Source organism: Embiotoca jacksoni, unplaced genomic scaffold (assembly GCF_022577435.1).
Source record: "Embiotoca jacksoni isolate LCO1_2020_lvr unplaced genomic scaffold, fEmbJac1.0.p SCAF_22, whole genome shotgun sequence".
Taxonomy (NCBI): Eukaryota; Metazoa; Chordata; class Actinopteri; family Embiotocidae; genus Embiotoca; species Embiotoca jacksoni.
Window position 1 is genome coordinate 2,948,894 of NW_027185363.1, and position 26,034 is coordinate 2,974,927.

Here is a 26,034-nt window from a genome sequence, read left to right on the forward strand (position 1 = left end):
AAAGTATTTATAATTCACAAAAGGTACAGCTTGATTATTATTATTACTTATAAATCAGAAAATGTGTTTGGGTAAACTGACCCTTTCATAAACTTCAGAAATAGAGAATTTGGGTCTTGTTTTAGACTGATGCACTGCCAGTTCTTGGCGGTTGCTTTGTTAGGTAGTTGTTACTGCAAGTGGAAAGAACAGAGTTATATTGGCCTGACCGTAATTGCAATTCAATTCTAATTAGAACGTCAGTCCTCAATTTCCACAACGTAACCTTGACTAATCCACATCTATCATCGTGCTAATAATAACGTCCAGAAAGGGATGAAACAATTTGCTAGAATTGAAATGTGTCCCTCTGCCGTCAAACCAAACATACCTGGCTGTTTTATTAGCGGGACAGTGCATATTGATGAACAATGATGAGGGGAGAAGGAGAACTAACAAATGAGGGGCGATGGAGAGGAGGAATGTTTGTACTTTCAAAACCAGAGGGCACTCTGTGGAGAAGCCCACCGTGTTGCTTCATTACTGCCTGCTGGAGAATACTCCAGAGGGGGAAGAGGAGAGAAGAAAGACAGGGTGAGTTGTAGAGGAAGAAAAGTCAAAGGAGGCTGAAGACAGTTTTTTTACATGCTGTCCAAACTGACGTTTCTCTTGACATCTATCTTCTTTCAAAAGACAATGCAGTGATATAACCCCAGACTTTTTCACAGCATTACTGATGGTGTCTTTGTTGTGTTTTTAAATGTAAAATCATAATATAAAAGCATAAAGTGAGAGATTTGATTGATGGGGGTCATGGCTCGGGTGAGAGGATGAAGTGGGGGCCCTCATAGCGCCGCGCTTTTATGTTTTGCCAGCGAGGGTGATGTGGGCAAATTAAGCAAAGCCCCAACCATCTGGTGAATGTTAGGGGTCCTTTGTCTCTCTGTGTCCCTGACTGGCCTCAACACCCAGTGTCCATCACTGAGAGAGGAGAGGAGAGGAGAGGAGAGGAGAGGAGAGGAGAGGAGAGGAGAGGAGAGGAGAGGAGAGGAGAGGAGAGGAGAGGAGAGGAGAGGAGAGGAGAGGAGAGATGAAAAGAGGAACGGAAGCAGAGGAAAAGAACTGAAAGGGATTTGGCTTGAGCAAATTGGAAGGATCCTTCGTAAAAAAAAAAAAGTTCCTGTAGAGCAGCTGAGGGTAAGACCAAGTGAGAGATGACAATAAAAGGGCTCAGAAAAAGCCCAGTGACCTGGGCCTAAAAAGGACTGAAGGTGAGAGGACTAGATAAAAAAAAAAAAAAAATTAAAAAAAAGGAGCAGCTGACAGGAAATACAGAGACTGAAAAAAATAATAGGAGCAGGAGTATGTGCCCCTCCATAGGGGATAAAAACAGCTCTGTTTGTGGTGGGTATCTCCATTATGTGTGAGCAAAATCTCTGGATTCCCTTCGCATCATTAGCGGTTGACTCTGTCGTTGCAGTGAAAGCAGGGCATCTGTGTTTGGGGTCATTATAAACACTCTGTTTGGGCCTTAAATTCAAAGAGTCTTTGTTTGGGTCACGCTCTTTCACCACTGCTCTCTGCCATCCCCCCTATTCAGTCTATTGAGAGCCATGGAAACAAGAAGTCTTTCACTCTTCTTTTTTCTTATAGCTTTTCACTGTCTCTTCCTCCCACTACTCCATTTTGTCCTCATCTCGCTGGTCCTCGCTTCCATAAGACTAATAGGAACAGGAAGAGTCAGATGCTTACTTAATTGGGCTTCAAGGTGACTTAGCAGATGTTGATGTGTCTATGTGTGTTTTGTTGTGTGATGGTGAGTACACATGGATGCTTCTCTGCAAATGAAGTAAACTCTGTGGAACAGAAGTAGACAAGGCCAAATGGACTGGAATTGGCTCTAATAGGGTACCGGGCCTTTGCGGATCATGTCTGTCAGATCATTTACACTCAGATAAGACATTTAAAGAAGTAATAAAAACCTCAATGGACTAGAAAACAGTAAAACTAAAAGTTTAGAGAACATAGCCTCCAAGGCCAAACTTTAGAGCTCCAAATATGTGAAAATGGCTGAAGAGATTCAGTATTTGTATTTCTACAGCTAGAATCTAGTAAAGAGAAATAAACATGCATCTTGATGTCCATGACAATGAACCCTAGAGGAGTTTATATTGAGATTCATAAGGTTTTAGGTTAGGGTTAATAATGTGATTTATGTGCCTGGATCACTACATTTGACATTTTGAAAATGCACACACAGAAGAAGGAATATGTTTTTCTATGTGTGTGTGTGTGTGTGTGTGTGTGTGTGTGTGTGTGTGAGTGTGTGTGTGCGCGCGCGTTTGCTCATGCCTCATGATGGCTGCCATTAGACAGGAGAAGGCAGCCATGATGAATCGGCACTTAGCCCAGGGAAGCGCACTTGCTCAATGGGCTGTGAATCTCCCGCTGCCACTGTCAGCCTGCAGAATGTTAAATAAAGTTATTTGAATATTTGTAATATTAATGTGCCAGCATGTCAGAAGCCTGCTGGAGCCTAACGGTGAGGGAAAATGTGAGAAGATTCATATTGCCACGTAGGTCTATAGTGCTGCTCGGGTGAGGAATTACGTAAATACCCGACTAAATAAAATACATAATCATGGATATTTCATTGGATTACGAATGGATGGATGGATGGATGGATGGACTGATGGATGGATTGATAGGATGATATAATATTCCATGAATAGATGATTTCACATATATTGATGAGCCATTGAATCATTGTCCTATTTTTTTCATATCTAATTCACATTCACTTAAAAACAATCAGTAGCTGAAATAATACTCCTTCCATTCCATTGCCTTCACGATCCTCCCTCTCCAAGCCCGCCAGTTCAGGAGATTGAGAGCAGCTATGTGTTTTGCATAGGAATGGCCCATTGAGGTAAAAAGGAGACAGAAGCATAGGGCTTTGAGCATGGTCAACCAATTACAATATAAGACAAACTATAGTGGAGGGCCTCATAAAAGACTGCCAGCTTTATAGACTCCCGGCAGGCATTTATCAGCTCAGAGAAAATGTAGTTCCTCACAGGTAAAAACTGCTTAAAGCAAAATGAGGTATAGGCAGTCCAAAGTTTCAAATTGCTTATCAAAGTGTATAATTTAGGCCTATTTGGTGTGAAGCAATTTTTATGCCACATAATTCACTTTTAGGAGTTTAGAATAATTAGCTTGCCACTGAGTTTTAATCACTTCATATAGGAGAATACAAAGAACATTAAAATGATCAATGACCATATCAGATCAGAAACAAAACAGATGTAAAGCAAACACAGTCAAGGTGCGTCTATCAATCACTCAGCTGGAGATCACAACAACAATTATGAGAAGGTACGGTAATGCCATCTAATCAGTCTGTCGTAGATACTTGTGCAGGACCCACACACAAGACAAGGTTTTCGGTGGTGGAGGTAGTGGGGTGCTATTTGGAGTGTCTCTGGTCGATTTAACAGGGAGGTGATAAAATATTTAGCAGATTGCTTACATAGCCAAGGGGGAGAGAGTGAGAGAGAGAGACAGTGGGAAAGCAAGAAAGAGAGAGAGAGGGGGATACCCAAATGGCTTGTGTGGGAGCTGGGGAGCTGGTTAATGAGGATAGCATGCTGGTATCATCGTTACAGAGCACAACAACTCTACATGGTCTCTCTGCCCAACTGACAACAGGCCGCACACATACACACCAGGCTACCTGTCACTAATTAAAACATATCGATTGGAGAAAGTGCAATCAGGTACTGGGAGGCTCACACACAAACACACACACAGGCAACAGACACAAACAAACATACATAAGGACACTCGGTTAGATTGAACAATATGCAGTGTTTCCCATACATAGACTTACTTTGGTGGGCCGCCCAGGTATATGTGGCGATCCATTTCAGCATTTATTTATTTATTCTAGTCTTAGAGAACGATGCTATCAATGGGATCAATTTACAAGTGGAAAATGTCCCCTTGCTCTCCTTCACCTGAGTCTGCTACGCACCATGGAAGTGCAAAAGAGCTTGAGCTCCACCCTTTGTGAAACACACAGAGATCAGAGGACAAAAACTATCGCAACCTGCAACGTGCCTGCAAAACACAGCAGAGACTCTCACACTAAGTTAAAAAGAAACAGGTGCTCATAAATTAAGTAAATAACATAAAGCGAGTGTCTGTCACTGAGTGAGTGAGAGATAAAAGTTGTGCCGCAGGTAAGCAGAACGCAGAGACTTTTCAAATTAAAAGCATACTAAAAAAAACATGCACATGCTGTTGAATTTTAGCTGTTGTGATAAAAAATGTGTGTGTTGAGTATCAATTTCTTCACATAAAAGAAGTTTATTCAGCTGGTTTGGGTGGAGCTTTGCTATGTGAATAAATGTTACTTAACATGAGCAGCCTTCGTACACTACAGCTCTCAGAGGAAAAAAAAAAGTTGGAAACCCTGGTGTATAGTGATACATGACCACCTTGTTTTACACAGATCAAAATTGAAGTAATTGTGGTATTAGGTGCTACGGTGCATGCCTTTCCTATGCAAAATTTTTCCTTCATGTTGCCTTCACAGAGAATAATTATTTCAGCATGGAACTATACTCTCGCGTCTTTTTGCTACTGTTGCTGTTACCTTATCTCTAATGGGCAATTACTTTAACCCCAATGCTGAAGCCGTGTTATTCCACCAACACCCAATTGATTGGTTGCCCATAGTATTCAACTTCCACAAGCACTCTAAGGTTAGATTTCCCTGTTTAAATAATGGATTACAAGTCCACGAAAAGAGACCGCATCAAAAATAAAAGGTTAAGATTGCTGTTATTGGAGGGGCGTCTCAGTGGAGATGAGAGAGGAAGAGATTCCCCACAGAGTGAGCTAGTTATGAGAGATATAGAGATGGCTCGATCATCTGTTACTTCTGTACTGCGCTTTTTTATTCATGCATGCTTGTATGTGAATTAGTGTGTTTGTCCTGAGCATTAAGGTCAACATACAGCACATTTCACAGATGCATGCTGCAGTCAACTAGCTACATACTACAACTCCCTCTCTCTGCAGGCTGTGTTTCATACCTCCCATAATGCTGCACTTCCATCCGAAGGAGGGAGATGTCAAACTTAACTCTGCAGGAAGTCTACTTGCTGTGGGTACTTACAGAGGGAAGTCAGTGGGATTGTGGGAATTAGTGGAAATATACTTCGCCTCCTGTGTTCAAAGCACCTTTGTAGTGCGGTGCCTGCCGGGGGACTGCGTGCGCATGCCCATGTGTGTTTGTGGAGTTCACAACAATGCCAATGCCCCCCACTAATACGAGCCACAATAACCCTCCTACTGTACCAACTCTCAGGGAAACCTGAGGCTCCAATTACTGTGCTGTAAGGGTATGTAGGGTGGAGGTAAATAGTGGAGGAAAAAAGAAAAGTCTGTGGAGAAAGGATGGGCAACAAAAAAAAAAGACATGAATCAGCATCAAGTAAGATTGCAGGGCAAAAAACTATTCATCCATTTAAGCCTGTAGGTTTGTTTGCGTTGGAGGACAGGCAAGGTTATTTGGTTAGTTTGCTTTAAAAACTCCTGCACTGAACATTTCCCTACATTTTTAACCTTCAAAGAACAGACTGTATTTAACATACATTAGTGAACAGCTATGACAACTGAATGTAGCTTTATAACAGAAAATGCATTTAACAAGAACATAAATAGAAAACCATTCAAGTTGTAGTTAGATTTTGTACTAAAACATATTTCCCCTACCTAAGCATGCGGTGCTTAATTAAATATGCTGTGCCAAAAATATATATAATTATTAAATGACAGAAAAAAAAGTAACAAAGGCACACACTTCTTGAAGACAACTTTGTTAAACAAGCCATAAAAATTGAGAATCTAAATCAAAAAGTTAAACAGCAGTCCTACTGATCAGGCTGAATTAAGTCCTGAAAAATTAAAGCAGTAAAACTTTTTTAATAGTGTACTAAAAGTTCAAAACACAGAGCAGTTCTCAACAGACTTGTGATCTCTACATGTGATTAAAAATGATGTATGTAAAATCAAAAGTTATTAATGGACTAACCGAAAGCAGCCAACTATTGCCTTTTCATTTTCATTTGAAAGTCATTCCCTCTGAGCCAAGGACTGCATGTGTTTGCTTTGGTGTGTATGTAAGTGTCTGGCTGTGTTTCGCTGAGGATATAGAGCAGTGCGAGAAGGATACAGTAGAAACGGTCACACACACGGTGTGCTTTGTAGATATGTGGCACTCCTATATCTGTTTATTGATCAGAGCAGATGTGCGTCAATCAATCTTATCTAGGCTCCACACACTCTCCACCTAACCTCCAGAGGCTGGCCAACCAATACTGCAAAATACTAAGAGCCCCAGGCCATTATATTATCATCAGACACCCTGAGCAAATTTTCTGTTTGTATGTGTGAGCGTGTGTCAGAATAACAAGGTACAGAGCGTAAAGGTGCATTAGAGGACACACAGGAAGGCAGAGAAAGTGACAGCTTGAACCAAAAACGCAGATTAGCCTTCCCTTCAGGTACAAGTTATTAAATATTCCTTAGAATTTAGTCTTCCTCACATCATGCTGAGGCAGAATCAAACCTCCCACCATCTGTAAGGCAGGTTGTACAAAAAGTGGAAAATTCGCTCCAGATTACAACTCAATACTAATGTGCCTTTTTAGTACTCCAGAGGTAGATGTGATCAAGGTAATAGTACGGTACATCATTCTCAGCAAAACACATGAAACACAATCAATTCAGCCCTTCCAATGTTGCAGAAAATCTGTGATCCAAGCTATGCTGATGCCTTGTTATATACAAGCCTAAAAATAGCACAAATTCATGTCAACTGTCTAAGATGAATTGATTTGTTGTATTGTGCGCGGGCCATCATTTTAAAAGAAAGTGAGTAATGAAAAGCAAAGAGCTTGTAAGTAGGATGCTTTCAGCTGCTAGAAGTAACACACTCACGTAACAACTGCAGCACGTTTATGACAAAAGTGAAGACTTTATTACTCACCTCTGCAGACATTGCCATTGTCAGGTTCAAACCCAGCCTTACATGTGCAGCTACCAATAGGAACCATCCACTCGCCATCTCCGTTGCAGTAGAGCTTTATAGGGACATCAACTTCCTCTGAGTTGGGGATGCAGATCCCTCTGGCAATGACCAGGGAGGTGCTTTCAGCTCCTGTCATGGTCTCTGGGAAAATTGCAAAGTTCTGCACCACGCTTGGACACTTCTTGTAAAACACCCTGACTGACAGCAGAGACATGCAGGCCCCATAGTCCTGAAAGGCCAGGTAGAAGCCATTTTTAGACAGTGGACCAAAGCTTCGCACCTCTGTGTTGACCTTCATCAGGCGTCCACCAAAGTCCACCTGTGAGAAGCTCTCATCTGCAGCAATGGTGTCCACCTTGAGGTAAGGGGCCTCCATCCAGAAGGCTGTGCCTTTGGTGGCAATGACAGCATCAGTCTCATAGTAGTAGAGGTTAAACGTCTCCTTGCAGGAGCCAGGGACGTTTGGGATGGAGCTGCAGTCGCGCACGGTGAATCGTATCTCTACATAGATGCGCTGCGCCCCACGCCGATCGATGAAGGTGGTGAGGAGCCAGTTGTTTTGACTGGGCTCGAAGACGTTACACACCTGGTAGGTCCTGATGGTGTTGAGGTTTTCATCATAGCTACTCACCTCCTCCCACTATATAAAAAAAAAAGAGAGAGGCAGAGAAGAGTGAACATGGCTGATTAGTAATCATCTCTGAAAAGGCTGTGGTGCTTTCTCATTTTTCGATAGAGAATGTTGGCTGATCCGCAGAGATTATCAGTAACCTCCCTAAGACTCAAAATTTGAGTGTTCTTTCTGAATGAACAAGAACGCATCAGCCTGTTGAGTTGTGGGACTCATTCATCCATTGACAACACACAAATGCCCTTTTTTTTTTTAGGAATAATAAATAATTTCTTAAGAGCAACAACAGCAAAACACCACTTCTCTAAATACACTCAGAGCTGTAGTATGTGTGCTCCCGCTGTATATGCACAAACTGAGTAATTACTTTGGATGTGATGCTATTTGCCATCTATGCCAATGTTGATGCATTATAAAATATAGTGTGTAAAACATTATGCACAACTGAATTACAATTAGAAAAGACAGGGACAGTGTGGCAGTTAAGAGCCAGTCTGATGGGGAGCCATTTATGTGCAGGCTGGACTGAAATACGCTGCAAACCATTTCGTGCAGGTGTGACCCAGAAAGTATGTTGGATGAGCAGCAGGAGCCCCTTGGGGGAATTAACTCAATGCACCAAATCATGATGAAAATGTGCCATTAAGATTTGGCTGGAATCACTAAGAATCGGGGAGAGAAATCACAGTAAGAAGCTTGCCAAAAAGCCTGCTTTCAGATGAAAACTTTTGAATAACCGTCTGACTGTGCAGAAGTTGGCTGTGCTGAACATATTAGAGAAAGACTCTCTACTTATAGTCAAGATACAATATTTTAATTTGTGAAACTATTTTTATGAGGAATGTGTTTTTCCTTAGCATACAGCATCCGAGCAAAAAATAAAATAAAATAAAGGCTGCATGCTTCTTGACAGTCACATAAAAAGCCCACTGACTTGAAATGAATATTTTGCAAAATATGAGGATGATCTGAAACAATTTTGAAACTTGCTGCCTCAGATCACTCCCACTCTGTAATATTACCATTCTTTATAGTCTAATTTAGAGCTATAGCTTGGTGCGGAGATTTGTTCCTCCAAATTCCCCAACACCAATGATCCAAACATCTGCAGGCGAGGAGACGTTAATGAGGTCTGTAGTGGACTGAGTGGGCCTCCACTCAGTCTATGTTTCTCGTGTACATACATCTCCTGGTGCTTCCTCCTTCTTCTGACCTTTAAAGCCCCAGTTGCTTAATCAGGCTTAATGGAGAGGGGAAGATAGTAGCTCTCCAGATGTAGCCCCAACAAGCAGTCAAATGATGGTAAAGATTCAGAAGTCTCGTTCGAGGAGTCCATATAATGTTGTGAGACATGCTATACAGTACAGGATACATGTTAAAAATCACATTTTTGAAAATAGACAAAATCAATGTCAGTGAGGGAAACATTTGACACAGGGAATACGTGGACATATCTTGAGAAAAACACTAAGGTTTGGTTCCAGTGAGGGCACGTAGAGGGCGGGGTGAGGAGACACGTGACGAACAGTGACACCGCTGACATGATAAATGAGTTTACAGAAATCTGAGGTGCAAATTAAAGCCTTTTTTCACTGCTGCTCCCTCGGTGCCCACTACACTCCACTCTTCCCCCCCTCTTCTCTCTTCCCCTCCAGCTCCCTTCTCTCGTCTCAGCTCTGTAATGACCATTCATCAGCATTACAGGAACCTGTCCCTTTCAGCACTGCCTGTTCATTAATACAGCCAGCCCTAGGCTCCTCTGCACCCGTCTGCTCCAGTCCAGGAGGGGGTCCTCTCCTCCTCCAGTCTAGCCAAATGACCACCATCTTTCAAGCCAGAGAGAGGCCCGAGGCGTCTCCCATAATGCCTGTCCAGTATCTGTCCAGAAATTCATTGGCTCATATAATAATGAACGACAATTTTCTATTTCATCCTCAGTGGATATTCAGCGTTACCATTGTGTCAAAGACAAACAAAACTATTACAGGTGCATTAGTTACTTAGCAGAGATCAAACTTTGTGACACAGTTTCCTCTTCTCCTTTCATCGCTTAGTACTCATATGCTGTGTTCGTGTGTGGTCAGAGAAGGTGCTGTTTATAATTTGATGGTTTACTGACCACATATTGATTTGCTAGCTGTTGTTTTGCTACTGAGTGCTCGAGGCTACATGCCACATATCTGCTTGTGGAGGTCTAAAACATTGTCTTACTGTGAGTATGAGCGTTGCTATTGGTTATCCAGAATCTTTATTGTTATCCTCACACATGACGCCCGCATTTAGGAAACAAGGACGGTATCTATGTAAGCAGCACATGTCTTCGTCACGTCAATACTCTACCTCGGCCCTATTTACATCGTCCTGCTTTTTCCTAGACCTTTGACATCATTTAAACCAAATCTATCTGCTGCACTACTCCATCTGACATCTGTGACCTTGCCAGAGCAGAGCGAAACGGGAAGGCATCATCACCTGTCACCTTACTGATAATGGATTATCTCGTCGTTGCATCCATTTCCTCTTTAAGAATGTGTGTATGAAATAACACAAGGCCTAAACTGTGTATATTTAGTCCATGCATTATGCACCTACAATATGTTACTGGTATGTATCATTGTCACAAACCGGCTCAGCGCTTGTGACAAAGAGGAGGCGAGACGAGACAGGTTGAAATGTCAATGGAGAGTTTTATTTAAAATTTTAAAAAGTGAATCTATAAAATGAACATGGGGTGTGAAGATGAGTAGCGTCAATGGTGAATGTAATGCATGGATGGGTGATAAATATGTATGCAAGTGTTGAAGGTGAAAGATAAAGTCAACCGAACCAAACCAGGAGATGTGCAGCCGAGGAGAGAAAGCGAGACAATGAAACAAGGCTGGTATTTGGAGCACTGGGAGAGGCCTACACAGGTGCCACCACATTAGCTTAACGACTGTCCCTGACTGCAAGCTCAAGCAGGAAGAGGCCACTTGAACCACAGCAAACAGAAAGGGAGGGATCGTAACAATCATTGATATCAGCTCTAGGAGAACAAGGTATTTTTCAAGCGTTTCCCCTGCTGTAGATCCCCCATAAATTCAGGTGATGAAATGTAATGATCTCTTTGTGACAGTCAGGTAAGACACCATAGACCAACAGAGAATATAGATGACAATTTGATGAAATAAGGATGCAGAGTACTGTGGAGAAGCTGTTGCAAAGACGCTACCGAGCATCACTAAGTCGCTTGTGTGTCACTATGAAGTTAGCTCTCTCTCATTTCTGCATGACCTTATATCTATATTTTATGATTTTTGATCACGCTGAACACAAACTTGTTTTTTTCCTGACAATTATTGAGAGCCTCTTTACACATCACTCATTTGTAAGCAGACCAAAAGTACCCGCTGGCTCCACTCTAATAGCTTTGCTTTTATCAGTAATATAGGAAACACTTCTTCCCTGCCCCTGATTGTCAAGTGTGACCATTGTGTGTCATTATGGATGCTCTGTTTTATGAGCAGCAGCGAGGAGATGGAGGAGCTATGGATTCATGGAACCCGTAATGTTTGTGTTAATGACCAGTCACAGCTAGCTGAGTTGGAGAAGCGAGGGTGGAGAAAAGGAAAAGAGACACGGTGATGGATAAAAGAAAAATACGGGAATGGAGAGAAATCTGGGAGAAGTGAGGAGGAGGGAGGGTAATTTATTCTGGCTGATGTTCCCCTTCCCACAGCCTCAGCACACTGCCATCAAGCCATCAATACTCTGCCCTCATAAAGACCATTCATCACATTGATCTCTTGCCATTACCCTCAAAGACTAAAATAACACAGAGCAGCTCAGATGGCCGAAGTCTCGCTCCAGAGGACTACGGCATCCAATACTGAGCTGGGGACAAGCACAGCCCCAATTCGGAGGTGGGAGGACTAACCTATCAGAGTATGGATGTACAACGTAACACCTAAGGAGAATAACAGACCAAAGGGCTGGACTAATCAGTAATTTGGAGCAGGCATTGTGGGAGCAGGATAGGAGCAAATCTTTAGGAACTCAGAAACCTGATTTTATACAAAAGGGAACCAAGGTCTTAATGTAGGTCCTGGGCTGTTATTCCCGATCTCCTTCTTGCTGTCCCGGAAGTTGTAGTTTCTGAGGGCACATCAGGACAAATTTTGTGGAGCTCAAAATTGCTAATTGGTTCAAGATGAGCCTCAGTGGTGGTGCAACTTGTTTACAACACTCATTTACACAATTCAGCAGTGGGGACCAGTAATAAAAAATATTCTGAATATGAATAAACATTTATGGAAATGTTATTTGGTAAAAAAAAAAATAAAAAAAAAAAAAAAAGTACTATTGTAAAATAAAGCAAGATGAAGATAGAGTGGGCGAAAAGAGTTTGAGTGAGCCATTGAAAAATATGTCAGTTTCATTTTCTAATTGTTACAATGCTGTTACATACTAAACACTTAGAGAAAACACTGATTAGATTATATCTTCGCTACTTGGCGAGGCAGGTTTTTAGCCTCGCTTTCACTCGCTCCCTCAACCTCTGCACGTCTCTCTTCCTATGTTAGAGTTGCACAAGAGTAGACAACAAAGAACAACAATGAACCTGTGCTGTTGTTTTGTCACATTAAAATGAGTATAATTTACCTCATCTTCAGGGAACTTGTGATGTTTTTGAAAAGTAAACAAAAGCGCGCCAAAAGTGCCTTCATTTCGCAATTTAGTATCAGAGTTTTGTACATAGAGCTCCTTTTTTCTTGGACTATTTGGTAGAAGGCAACTAATGGATGTCACAAAATGAAATGCAATAAGTATGAGCAATATACCTTCTATTCTAATGTGCTGCAACTCTTCCTTCAGTCATAAAACCAGCGGCAGCATTTGGTAGCAATATGTCTTTTTGTGGCTCTGGCTTAACCACCTATATATAAAGTAAAGGGCTTGACAACTTTTAGCTCATCATTCAACCTCAGTCAATTCGGATGAGAGAGGGGCTTGAATGCTGGGGCATTTATTCGACTGATCTTTCACCTCCAGTCCGCCGTCTGAGCCTCAGCGGAGTCACACTCACAAACTGCTTTTCAAATCCATCAGCACCATTTAATACAGCTACATGCTCAGACACTGAACACAACTGGGTGATGAGCAGCTCAGAGCATTTCCACATTTAAAGATCCTCTGCTTAGAAAGGTCTACAAAATGCCATCGCAAATAGTAGACGAGTGTCTGGCAACTGTTTCTTGAATGGCCGTCAAAACTCCCATTACTCAGTCTGACGATGAGCTTTTTACAGCAGCACCCAAGGCAAGAGATGTATTAAATAGTAGACAGTAATGACCAAATGGAACCACTCCCCCACTGCAGCCGTGTTCCCTTTGGCTTTGTCCCTGACTACACTTTCCTGATGCAGTTTACAACAGATTTTTTTTTTGTGCCCTTTTCAGTTAAAGCACTGGACTTTGAGCTTCCCCTTCAAAGGAAGTAGAAGAGATTGTTTTGTTATTTTAGATGTGTTCCCCAAATCATTTTGGGAATTCTGGATTGGCTCGGATGCCGTCTTTAAATCTGTAAGCCTGAGTGAATTTTTGTGCAAGCACTTTTCTAACCAAGAGTTGTCCGTTCATCTATCATTGCGGGACTAAAACATGTGGGTGGAGGCAAGGACGAGATTGTTTTTCATACCACAGGCTTGGGATGGACATTTCAATAATGAGCCTATTTGTTATTCATGACAACACAGCATTGTACTGAGGCAGGGAAAATATACCTTCACAGAATCCGTTTGTTTTTAATAATTAGGTATGAATAAATCCACATTTAAAGTGCTGGCTCTTGATAAAAACAGTAAAAGAAAGAGCACACATGCAGGTGACATTCAAATTGACAGATTTCTAAAGGCCAAGGTCTCAGAAGGACAGTGGATTATAGGTGGACATGAAAAGCTGAGATAGGGATTGAACTCTTTATGCCCCTGCTGAAAGATGCTCTTCTCATTCTGCAAAGCTCACTGCTGACGGTCATCGCAACTCAGATACGTTTTTTCTTTCCAAAGGCTGTTTCAAATCCGTCTGAGTTAATGAGCATATTTGCATTTCAACCTTAGGGTCTGTTCCTTGAAGTCGAAAGAATGGACATGTCATATAAAGCAACAGTTGGTTTGCTTTGGTACAATAACTGAAGCTTCATTCACTCACTGTCCCAACTTTCTGAGATCTACGCCTCGTCTGCCACCTCACACACACACACAACCAGACGGCAGCCTCTAAAATATGCAGTGGCATGATTGCTATTATCATTTCTGATCAGCTGTGTTATTGAATGAGTGCTGCTGTCAGGGCAGTTGCATGGGAATGATTATTTTGCGGGGCATCTGAGGCCTAGTTCCGCCTGGCTGAATGTGATGGATGGGGAGGAAATGGTGATGTCTGAAACACTCCCAGTCCTGCCAGATCCCAGCCACTCTATAATTACAGTCACACAGTTTGACTGAGCCAGAGTAGAACTCTGTCCGTCTGGCTGGCAGCTGCAAAATGTGTCTCATTGAAAATCTGCTCCCTGGCCACGCCCACACCCCGATCAATACATGTATTGGCCTGAGACGTTAAGCAAGTTAGTTCTTCTTCGTGTTGATTAGGAAAAAAAACTATCAAGGCTTTTTTGTTTTGCTTTAGTCGTAATGGTGACTTTCATGCAAACTTTATCAAAATGTGTTTATACTGTTGAAGAAATGTGCTGTGTTGACACATTAAGTGCAATTTAGTCTCATTCTGTGTTTTCAAATACCTTTGATGTGCCTTTTTTCTTACATTTTGAAAGTGACTCACATTATATGGCATCATGCTGTGTCATTTAAATGAATATCCAACTCCATTAAGCTTTCATAATACCATTATTAACACATGCAGTTTTTGAATTATGAACCAGCCAATCCGCTGGGTTGTGGATGCTTTTAGATTGAACAGTTAGTAAACACAAGACATGCCTCTACTGTTTTCACTGAAAATTGCAGGCTGAAAATTTAAATGAGTTTGTTCAATTTCATCCATCGAGTATGAAAATTAAGATGTTAACTGCAGTCAAATCAGTCTCATTGTTCATACAGAAGATTTAAAAAAATTAAGTTCTAACGATTGAGACAGGCATAATTCATAGAGACCGGTGGGTGGTGGAACAGTTACAAGGTTGCTTAATATGGATAAACAGAGACAAGTGAGTTATACATCAAGTAAAATTTTAATAACAAATAAACAGCATATTTGTAAAATGTTTCCCATTGAAAAATGTATTAACTATTGACTGATGGAATTATTGCAACACAATTTTGTTTTAATTCATTCTCTGATGAATATTATCATCATCTGTAGTCCTGATGATTGGACATTTAATGTCTTGGTGAGTCAATATGAACTGAGTTACTAGACTCTGATTTTGACTGTAGAAACAAAGACATTGTCCTTTGGGCAGCTCTGCGTGAAATAATTAATAAATGGTTTATTTTTTTAAATACTTACTTGATTAAGATGTTTATACAATTACCCATTTAGGAATAAATAAACAAGCCTAAAAATAATTAACTAAAAGGTTCGGAAACCTTCATCAATTCAACTAGATGTTTAAAAGACAAAAACAAGGTTTGTGTAATCGTGCTGAAACAGAGAACTGTTTCCTCAGACTTGTATCTCCCAATGCACCTGGTAAACACCCACTCAGGTACCTTCAAGAGAAACCATGCGGCTGACACTGCCTCAGCGAGGCTTTCAGTTACCAGTAGCAACATTGCATTGAGTCACCCCATGTAAAAGGCTCAAGCTGTGTGTTTGGTTGACGTCTGACTACATCTGCAACCTTATGGATCTACTGTAGAGGATGATAAGGACGCAGACTAAATAATTCCTCATCAAGTGTATGTTGAAACCGGAGGTGTGCTCTGATGCATCAGCAGGTGACAGCATACAGAAAAAAAATGTAATGGTGTGAAAGTAGAGGAAGGGGGGGCAACAGAGAGAAGTTCACCCAGGAAGCCGACAGAATGTAAAGAGTTGCAGCTTAAGTAATTTAGAGAGGTACAAATATGATGAACAGAGATGGTGCGACATGACACGGGGGGGGAGGGGGGCAGAAATGTATAAAGCGAGCGATTTGGTGGGTAGATGCAGATGGAGCAACAAGGGAGTCAAAGCTCTGAGACAGATGAGATGGAGGAAAGAAAAGCAAATAAAACAATTAAAAAAAAACAGCAGAGGGATGAGGAAGAATGGAGAGCTTTTACCTCTATTTCTGCCAACTCCGTAGGACTGCTGAAATAGTAGGTACTGCAAGTACGGGGGCAGACACACAATCACTCCCACACACATAAGTCAGACTCAGCCTCCAGCCACTCCTTCTCCACTCCTCCAAATTCTTACCAAATTAAGGGTAGACTCATTTCTCCTTTCTTTTTCTTTGTCCTAGTTCCATCACTGTGTTCTTTTATTTATTCTTCTGACGGAAAAAAAAATTGTCCTTGGTATCTGATACATCCAAGAGAATTCTTACATGAGAAATATGGATGGGGAATCCACAGGAAGGAAATCAATAATTGAGCCAGCCACATGTTATTTCATTTCCAGGGAAAATAGAAAATGAAGAAGAGGTAAAAAAAAATAAAAAATGAAGAGAAGTGGCACCCATTTTAAAACCAGCCTGATTTAGTTTGCAACTACAGTATATTGTGTTTGTGTGGCACACAAACTGTAATGCTCTGCTCCTCCTGTGACAACATGTTGAGGCTACTGTCTTTACCAAGTCTCCTCTGCAATTAAGATTTGGATTTTAAGTATCATATTAAAAAGTAAACATTCAGAACTAAAGTAAGGTTTAGGATTGGACATACAAACAGACACACAAATGCCCAAACACAGAGCCACACAAACACACACAAACACACAGACAGAGCTGTGGATGCGTTGTGATCTCAGTGATAGTTGTCTTACCATTCGAGTCCTCATGATGAGCACATATATCGGTGTCTGAGCTCAGAGCAAATTCAGCTGTCTGGCTGCACATCCAAATCACACTCAATAACCATGGAGGTAAAATGAAACAGGTCTCCCACTGCTATGACAATGTGTGATGCGTGTGTATGTGTATTGATTTGCACAAATGTGCGCGCATTTTCAATTTCTTTTCAACCGTACCTCATTCCTGAAAAGTTTATACGTTAAATGGGTGAATGTGTAAACATGCGCATATGCTCATGTCTTGGTAAATTCATATATTTCGCAGTGGTTTCCATCAGTTTTGTGTGTGTGTGTGTGTGTGTGTGTGTGTGTGTGTGTGTGTGTGTGTGTGTGTGCGTGTGTGCGTGTGCGTGTGCATGGGAACATGGGTTTGCGTGCCAGTAATTTTGTAACTAAAGTGTAGCCAGCATGACCCATTGTTGTTTTTCTCCTCTCGTTCCATTTCAGCTCTGCAGGTTCAGAGTTCACCTCCGTCCTTCCCTCTCACCCTTTGTCTTTTTTTCTTTTTTTTTTGTCTATTATTATCTGCGTTCAATCAACCCACTTTTTCCTTCCTCTCTGCCTTTTGCTGTATTTCATTATTCTCCCCACACCCATCCTTAATTGTTTCAGGGTATCAAATAACACTTTGTATCTACAACAAAGGTAGGACAGCTAAAACCCCAGCGGACATTAATTTGGTCAGTAATTGATTTCCTCTCCGTCCCCCACCATGTTTTGACTCAGTACTGGCAAATATTTAATAGTGTTGCTGCACAGGGAATCTGTGTTCGAACTGTTAACATAAAGGAAAAACTCTGGACTCTTTTACATTAAGACAAAGTTCACCTTCAGAAACTAAATTATGCAATGGCTTATCTTTTTAGTTGCTTTAGGTCTTACTTGATGCCCGACCGTGGATTTAATAATTTCTGTTACAAGGATGCGGATCTTCGGTACAAGTACATATCGTTTTTTTTGGTCACTCTCCGTCAGTGCTGCCACAGTGTTCCTTTTCCATGTTTGTGGTTGGCTCTCGATCGCTCTCTGACTTTTACTATCTGCATTTAATTAACCCCCTTTTCCTTCCTCTCTGCCTTCTGCTTTTTTTTCCTCATTTCTTTTTACTTTACTTTTCCTTCCTGTGTTCCCTTATGCCCATCGAGCCACTGCCTGTCTTATCTTCCAGTGTATGAATAATTGAGATGTATTGAGTGTGGTCAGCAGATGGTGAAATGACCGTTGTGGATCTATCGTGCTCTTTAGGAATCGCTGAGTGTATGCTGACACCTGTCCAGTTAAGGTCCACAGGAGTTTTGCTGAAGCGCAGGCCGCAGTGGGGGAGCGAACGCAAAAAAAAACGCCCCTCCTCTAACAACACCTGCACTTGTGCGTGCTCACACATGCAGGTGCAGATCCAACAACACTCTCAACCACTTGAATTTATGCCTGAGCACACACGAGCCCACATCTGGAAATACAAATGAGAGTAAATACAAACAAACATGTCTGGGTTAGACCTATTCTGTCTCTACAACCGAAGGACAAAGTGATTTCCAGAATTCTGTTTCTGCCTCCATCTCAAACCTGACGCCACGGTGACTCTTGAGAGATCAATTCACTGCAATTTAAAACATAACTAGTTTTTAACAGTGATTGTGATGGTCTTATTAAACACGGACAAATGACCTCACAGAGACACATGCTAAGAGCCAGAGCCTCTCAAGACTGTATTACGTGGTGGTGGCTCGTAATTTAACACATTACTAAAGTAATACAGAGTTAAGAGGTAATGGTAATTTCATGGATTTCTGAGAGATCAGATTGCTTTTAAAAGATTGTCATGGTTATCTAATTGTTAACTTCTCAACAAATTAAGCAATGTATGTCTAATTTTATTAATCAAGTGCTCGCAGTTGACCAACTTTAACTGAGCCTGTTCCTTACTGCTGGTTCTGAAAGTAACTAACACAGTTAAAGCCACATAGCACTGCTTGTTTAATAGTTACTTGCGTGTATATCCTCAGATCATTTAGATTCGGTTGATAATGAGCACAATGTGAACACTAGCTTAATGGCAGATATTTGCAATGATATATGAATCATATCAATAAAATGTTGAAACAAACAGATTCTGATTCTGAAACAGAAAACGTACAGGCTGGCTCGATGGAGTCCAGTATATGTATGAGTCACCATGGCAACAATTAGCATGTCAGAGCAGTGTCTATCACTTTTTAGTACCCCCCTGGAAACATTTCTGTTTTCTGTTGCCTATTTGCAGCCTGTTTCTGGATTTGTTAGTGTTTTTTGTATAAAGCGTGTTTCTGAATTCTGTAAAATGTTCTCCATTTGCGGCGTGTTTCTGAATTCTGTAGTGTTTCCTGCATTTGCAACGTAGTTCCTTATTCAGTAGTGTTTTCGTTATTTGCAGCCTGTCTTTTTAAATGCTGTCTGTCAAACTGGTGAAGGTGTTTTCTTGATTTGCTTGTGTTTTGTCTGCTTGCATGTGTTTCCTGCAGTGATAGTGCACTGAGCTGTCAGAGCCACTGTACCATGCTTTTTCCTGTCCGTTGTGTCCCCCAGCATTTATCCTCCACACCCCTCTCTCTGCTCACTTGGTCATCTCTTTATCCCTCTCCTCTCCAAGCTCCCTACAACCAAACTAGTCTGCCCTCTGTTTCTCAACGCTTGACAGCACCCAGAGCCTCTGTCAGCGCAGCCACTGCCACCCGCTGACCGTGTAACCCCTCAGCACCCCCCCCCCCCCCCCCCCCCCAAGGCTCTTCCCTTAATGCCTGGACTCTGCCTATGACCTCCCAGAGTCATATGAGTTAACCTCAGCTTTTTTTTTCCACACATGCACCCACAGGGTTGCTTTTTTAGGTCCCGTTCACACCCAATTGATCCTTTACCCTCGCTCACTCCAGATTCTTCTAATCCCTCCCCAACTCCCTCCCTAATCCTGCAAACCATTCAGCCCCTCTAACATCACTACCACGTTTCTCTTTCCTGCTCCTTCTCGTCTCCCACTCTCTCTCACTCCCCCCTTATCACAACCAGCCCCCACCCGTCCACCCTAATGAATGCATTTCTCTTTCTCCCTTCAAGAATGATGCAGATAAAAACATGAAGACAAACAAACCCTGGTCTCTCTAACATGTGTGTCCAGGGAGCACCTTCTCCAGAGTTTATTTGTTTTAGTTTTCATTGTATTTGTATTCAGAATCCCCCCCCCCCCACACACACACACACACCACCTGCTGTTTTATTCTCAACATGAAACAGGGAGTTTAAGTTGATATCATATCTTTTAATGTCAAAGATATAGAAGTATATGGGCCAAATTGCTAATTCTTTGTGGTAAGTCTGTTTGGTTTTTTTCCTATTTTGACAGTATATTTCCCTGCAGTAGCATGATGCTACAGGCTTGTTAACATTTTGAGCCTAATAGCATCTCCGCACATCTCGGCTGATGCTTGTTTCCAGTACTTTACTCATCGGCTCTTCTTCATTTCCTCTGTTTCCCTTCACCTCATAAAATTCACTCCCTGACTGTTTGTCATACAATACCCCGATGTGTCATCTTTCTTATTGTCTTCTCTGCACAGTGTCTATGTTTACATCACACACACACACACACACACACACACACACACACACATACACACACACACACATACACACACACACACACACACATGAAAACCAGATTACTGTGAGAAATCAAGCAGGAAATTAGAAAACACTTTATAACGACAGCACAAGTTGGATAGCTAAAACCCCGGCTTACAATGAAATTGTTCATTCACATTTTTTTCTCTCTGCTAACACAGTCTGAATCAGTACTGACAACTATTTCTTAGTAATAGGTTGTGCAGGGAATCAGCATTTGGATGGTTCACATAGCTGATGAATGTGATGATAGTGGAAATAAATTACACAATTCAACTGTTTTACATACTTTTTTGAAAGTTTAAAGCAGGAACCTCAAACTTTTGATTACAAGGATGAGCCTCTTCTGCCCAATCTTGTCTTGTACTGCTCTGCTTCAGTGCTGTCACAGTGTAAGTTATTGATTTTCTTTTTTTTTGTGAGTTTGTTTGCTTTAGGGTTTTTTTTGTTGTTGTGCACATGTATAAGCTCCTGCAATTTTTAAAATGATAATGTTTGGGCACTCCTGGGCCAATTAAAAAATGTTGTGATCTTTAAAGTAAAGAGAGGTAAATGTACCTCCTGCAGTAAACAAACATTGAAAATGGGCCTTTCTTCAAATGTTAATACGCTGCTACTTTTTTATATAAGAAACTTTAAAGAAAGACAACAAACCAACTGTGGCATGATGTGTAAAGGTTGCTGACTGCTAAGTCAGTACTTCAGCTTCAGCTTGTGTGTCTTAAGGTAGTTGATGGTGAATTTTGAAGTATGCGTTGGCTCATTGTCCTAAAGGTTTTCTGCCATTTCTTAGATTTCGGAAAGTGGAATTTGCGAGCTGTACATCTTTCGATATCTCTACACAGCTTTCACCTGCTTTGTAAGCATATGTAAGCTCCATTTTCAGATTGTCAGTCAGCTTGTTAGAGAAGCTCGTGCCTATTAACACAAGTTTTGAAGCGGCAGAGAATTGATCAAACTCAGGAACTGCCACTAGCTGAAAACTCCTTATGACGAATGTTGACCTAACACATAAATATAAGGCCTAATTAATTTTATGAAGTTTTGAGACTTTACAAGTATAAACGTATGCACGTCACAATTCTGCTTTTGTAAGTTCATGAAATTAAAAATATTGAATAAAGAGAGGCTCATATTTCAATGTCTGCTGCAGAATTGTATTTACTAAGTTTCACAGCACAAATGAAAATATACAAAGTGACCCACTTTGGTTTACAACGGTACATGACCGTGAAATCCTTTTTCTCCTGCATAAATCCAGTTGGGTTGACAAATTTTATTTTAATCATTTAACTTGATAAAGATAACCCGGTTTACCATTAAGGTTAAATTTTGTAAACCAAGTTACTGTCAGAAGCTCAGAATAATCAAATTAGCTATGAATGCATTGAAATGCACTTTAGGTGCTGTGTGTGTGTGTGTGTGTGTGTGTGTGTGCGTGTGTGTGTGTGTGCGTGCGTGTGTGTCAGTGTCACTGTCGTTCATGTCTGCTCTGTCACATGGCTGCATGGCAAGGTCGGGGGGCATTTGCCTTTCTGGGACTCCATATTTTATTAATCACTGAGTAAGTGTGCGCGTAAGAGGATGGCAGAGGAAGCTGGACAGAAAAAAAAAACAAGACAAGACTGACACGTAAGGACAAAGGTGAGAAGGAAAGTGAAAAAAAGACATGTGGGGGGGACGAGGGGTGAAGCCCAAGGAGGATAAAAAAATACATGCATTTGAAATGAAACAACAGAAAATAAAAACCTGGAGGAGTGCACATTATGAAAGAATATTACACATTTGTTTACCATCTGATCTCTCTTTCTTTGTAGCAGATGCTAACATACAAGTGTGCATTGGCATACTGCCGCTCTATTATACGTTCACATGGCTAACCCTGATGTCCTTGTGTTTGCATCACTGAAACTAATGACACTGCTTCTGCAATCCTTTAAAATGAATCCTTCAGCTCAGCCGAACAAACAACCCGACGCACAAATACATTTTATACAATTTATGAGATGTATCGAATAGCATGGGAACAATGCTCATGTGTGTGCTTTTGCTCTTGTTGTGTGTGTTAGAGAAGCAGTTTTAAGGTTCACAAATCAGCTACTGGCTATACACAAATATGCATCATTATTAAAAATCAGTATGTGTAGTCATACATGTCAGTATAAGCTGTACATTCTGTATCGTTACATTGATAACACTGCTCACACCACCGTAGGCTCCAGTCTTGGTTATAAGATTGATATTTGTAGTGTTTCTCTTGGGCTGTGTCTTGAGGCTGATATGATGCAGTTATAGATATGATGTGCTCTGATAGAATAAATACATTTAATGTAACAGACTCTTGAAGAAATCTCAAAAGTGAGGGGCACACCTGCAGCGGTGCTGAGGTGAAAGTTGTACATTTTGAATTCATCTGATCTTTAGGTTCTCATGCCCCAGAAGTCCATTGAAAACTTAATGTATCTACTGTAATCGTGTGAAAGTGTTAGATAACGTGTGTTAGAGTGTGTATTTTCGCAGTCACGCCGCAGCTCTTACGCAAAGTCAGGGCAGCCACATTGGGGAGTAAGTTCTACCAGTGAGTGTGATGAGTGTATTCTCCCTAAAACAGGTCTTTTTTTTTGCCTGAACCTTTACAATGGGAGTAGCTTAAAAAAAAATATGCTCAACACAGACGAGAGGCTCTGTTTGCCTTTAGGCTTTCTGAACTGAACGGGCTTCAATGGAAATAGTACTGGAGATGTCTCTACTCAGTAGGTCTAACTGGATATTCCCTCCATATTTGGTGCAAAGACTGAGGCAATGCAAAAAATAGTGTGATGCCAAAAGTAAAATGACAAAGAAAAGGACGATTTCTGTTTTGAACCAAACTGACAATTGACGAGTTGCTTTATGAATTATTCTGTAAAGTCACACGTCATTCTTCCTCATGGTGGCAGCTGGTTGGAGTCAAGCACCGCCCCCTTCAAGTTATCAAGAGTAGAAATGTTACATTAACATGTTAAACATAAATTGATTTTAGAGTATAATACAAAATAATTATGAGATAAAAATCTAAATTAAAATAAAAAAAAAGGTTGTCAGCATCATAAAAAGAAAAATATATTAATTTCTTTGTGAAAAAGTGGACTTCAGCTTACAAGCCTCTTATCTTATAAAGTTTTCTCATCTTATATTCACCTTTTCTTTGTTTGCTGGCTGAGAACGTCAGTATGACTTTTTTTTAAGCGATACTTATTTATACTGCCAATGAAAGATGACACTGCAAAGTTTAAACTATCCGAACACACACACCTCTATAATGTACGCTCTAGGTTCCTCCAGGTTGTTTTAGTTAGTACTCCTTCGGGAAGACAAAAAATGTGGGCTGCCACACTCCAGTGTTTAAACAGTCAAGGCTCTGTTCAGTCGCAATAAAGGCTCCTTTTACACATGTGTAAAATGCCTCATAAAGACCCAAAGACCCAGAAAATGCAGGAAACAGTCATTGTCTATCCCAGATAGCTCCTGTAAGATTCATATCAGCATTGGGCTGTGGAGCTTTTCATTGAATTATTGAAATACTGCACGGTGAACAAGGTCTTAAACTTCTCCTTAGGTCCATTAGCGTAATGGGGCAATAACACTTTGGATACTGTGTTTCTTTTTAAAAAGAAAAAAGGAAATACTGTTCCTATTCTGATGACTCTGCACTTTCTTCCATTTCGACTCCTTTCATGTGTATAAGAATACCTGAAAGTTGAAAATAGTTCCCTTTAAATCAGAAAAGCCTTGAGCATTTCCATCCTCTTAGCTCCTCCTCCCGTGTTTCATCCTAATACCTTCACTTCCCTGCATAAATGTATCATTACAGTATCATTATGTCTATGGTATCCCCCCAGCCTCCATTCACAGGGGCTTACTTGGACCCATTATGTTATTAAGTCATTATGAACCGGGACAGAGAGAAAATAATACCCATAATGGGAGCTACATTGGGCTCTACTTAAGTCTATACTACCATCCTGCTTGCTTTCCTGCCTATTTATCAGTCTGCCCGTAGATCAGTATGTGCACTGTGTCATGTTACGCATCTCTCTGCAGAGCTATCTTCCTCCAAACAGAGAGAGTTGAAGTCAAATTTGTGAGGCTTTTTTTTTTTACTACGACTCACCCCAGAATTAGGATACGCTGTCCAACCCAGTTCAGCTGTGGCCACCCGAGTGTCCATCACGGTCTCTGCAGCAAAGAAAGAAAATCACAGAGAGAGAGAGAGAGAGAGAGACAGTGGTTAGCCTCACAAAAGCTATTTTGAGTATCATTCCACATAGCTGAATTGTATTCAAGCCCCAGTGATCACTTGACACTATCATCGATGAGCAGAAAGGAGATGAATCCCCACAGTGTTTCATCCATCTCTGCTACACTTCTGTTGAGACAAGAGACATGGAAACAAATCCTCGGCACTTTGCTGGAAGGGATGTCTGAGCGTCTCTGTCATGCTGTTAAATGCTGAGCTTTGTGTTGTGTCTGTGAGCACGAAACTACAGTACAGTATGTACATCCTGCCTTTGTTTGTGTGCATGTAGTTGTATGATATGCAGTCATTTGTGGAAAAATGAGGGGATTTTTTTTCACGTTGGATTTGTGCAGTGTTTACCCAAGGGGGCTTCACAAATGGAGAGGGGGTCCTCCAGGGTGGGGTCATTCCAGTTTGTTTGGTCCTAGTGGGGGCATTCCCTAAAAAATAGTCTATGGTAGAAGTCCCTGATGCTTTCTGTGTCAGCTCTTCTCAACTAAAACTACAATACATAGATTTCCAAGAAATTCAATACATGAGAGCTTTAATCGGAAGGGGAACGATGTTGTGTTTATCTGTGATTATATATTGACACAAAATATGAAGATGTATGTTAAATAACTGAAAACAAAAATTAGACAGGAGGTTAAATCCTTACAAAGGAAAATCAGATCTAAAAAGTTCAGAGAAGATTTGGATTTATCTGCCTTCCTATGGACCTGTATTTCACGCAGTGTCATATCTGGCCACATATCTATGAAATATAAGAAAACAAAGATTACTCATTCTCTTCCTTCTTGCTAATCCTCAGTGACATAACAGACAAATAAGTCTGGCAGCTCACCCAAGAAGTTTGTCAGTCCTGTTTTGATTAATATCTGCCTTGTTGGCACACAGAAATCCAGAAACCTAATATTTAGCCCAAGAAAAGAAGAGAGAAATATAGCAGTTATCACAAACCGCTGGTCTCTCCTGCCTCCCTCTCTCTCCTGCCTCCCTCTCTTTCTCTGGTACAGATTTATGGAGTGATAGACTGAGTGACATGTTGACCTTAGCGGTGTAATGATAGATTCATAATTCCCCCTGTAACAGACAGTTTGTTCTCTGCCCTAAACCATTCATCTTATAGCGATTCAACCAGGGCATATTTCAAATTTTTTTGATGTCCCCTGCCATAACGTGTCCTCAATTGTGTTTATTGTGCCAAAACAGATACAAAGTTGGGAGACAGAGGGGCGGGGGGTGAATGGTATGCCTGCTTATCTGTAGTAGATAAGCAGGGTGTGGGGGGAATTTTCTGAGGAAACTGCACTTGCTGTGTTTTTGACTTTGACAGCAAACGGTTGGCCGCGCAGCCCACATGCGTTGTTGGTGAGGGAGAAATCTCACTGATTGA

At 41.1% G+C, this 26,034-nt stretch overlaps 1 protein-coding gene across 3 annotated transcripts in view; it reads right to left on the reverse strand.

Moving 5' to 3' along the window:
• The window catches only part of LOC138202907 (ephrin type-B receptor 1-B), a 156,592-nt gene that overhangs the window by 85,776 nt on the left and 44,782 nt on the right, over positions 1–26,034 (reverse strand). For all 3 annotated transcript variants that reach the window (XM_069157268.1, XM_069157267.1, XM_069157266.1), the window contains exons 2-3: positions 24,513–24,577; positions 7,040–7,721 (exon numbers count right to left, since the gene is read on the reverse strand). In XM_069157268.1, the coding sequence (XP_069013369.1) occupies positions 7,040–7,721; positions 24,513–24,577 (747 nt within the window). The remainder of the gene's footprint in view (positions 1–7,039; positions 7,722–24,512; positions 24,578–26,034) is intronic.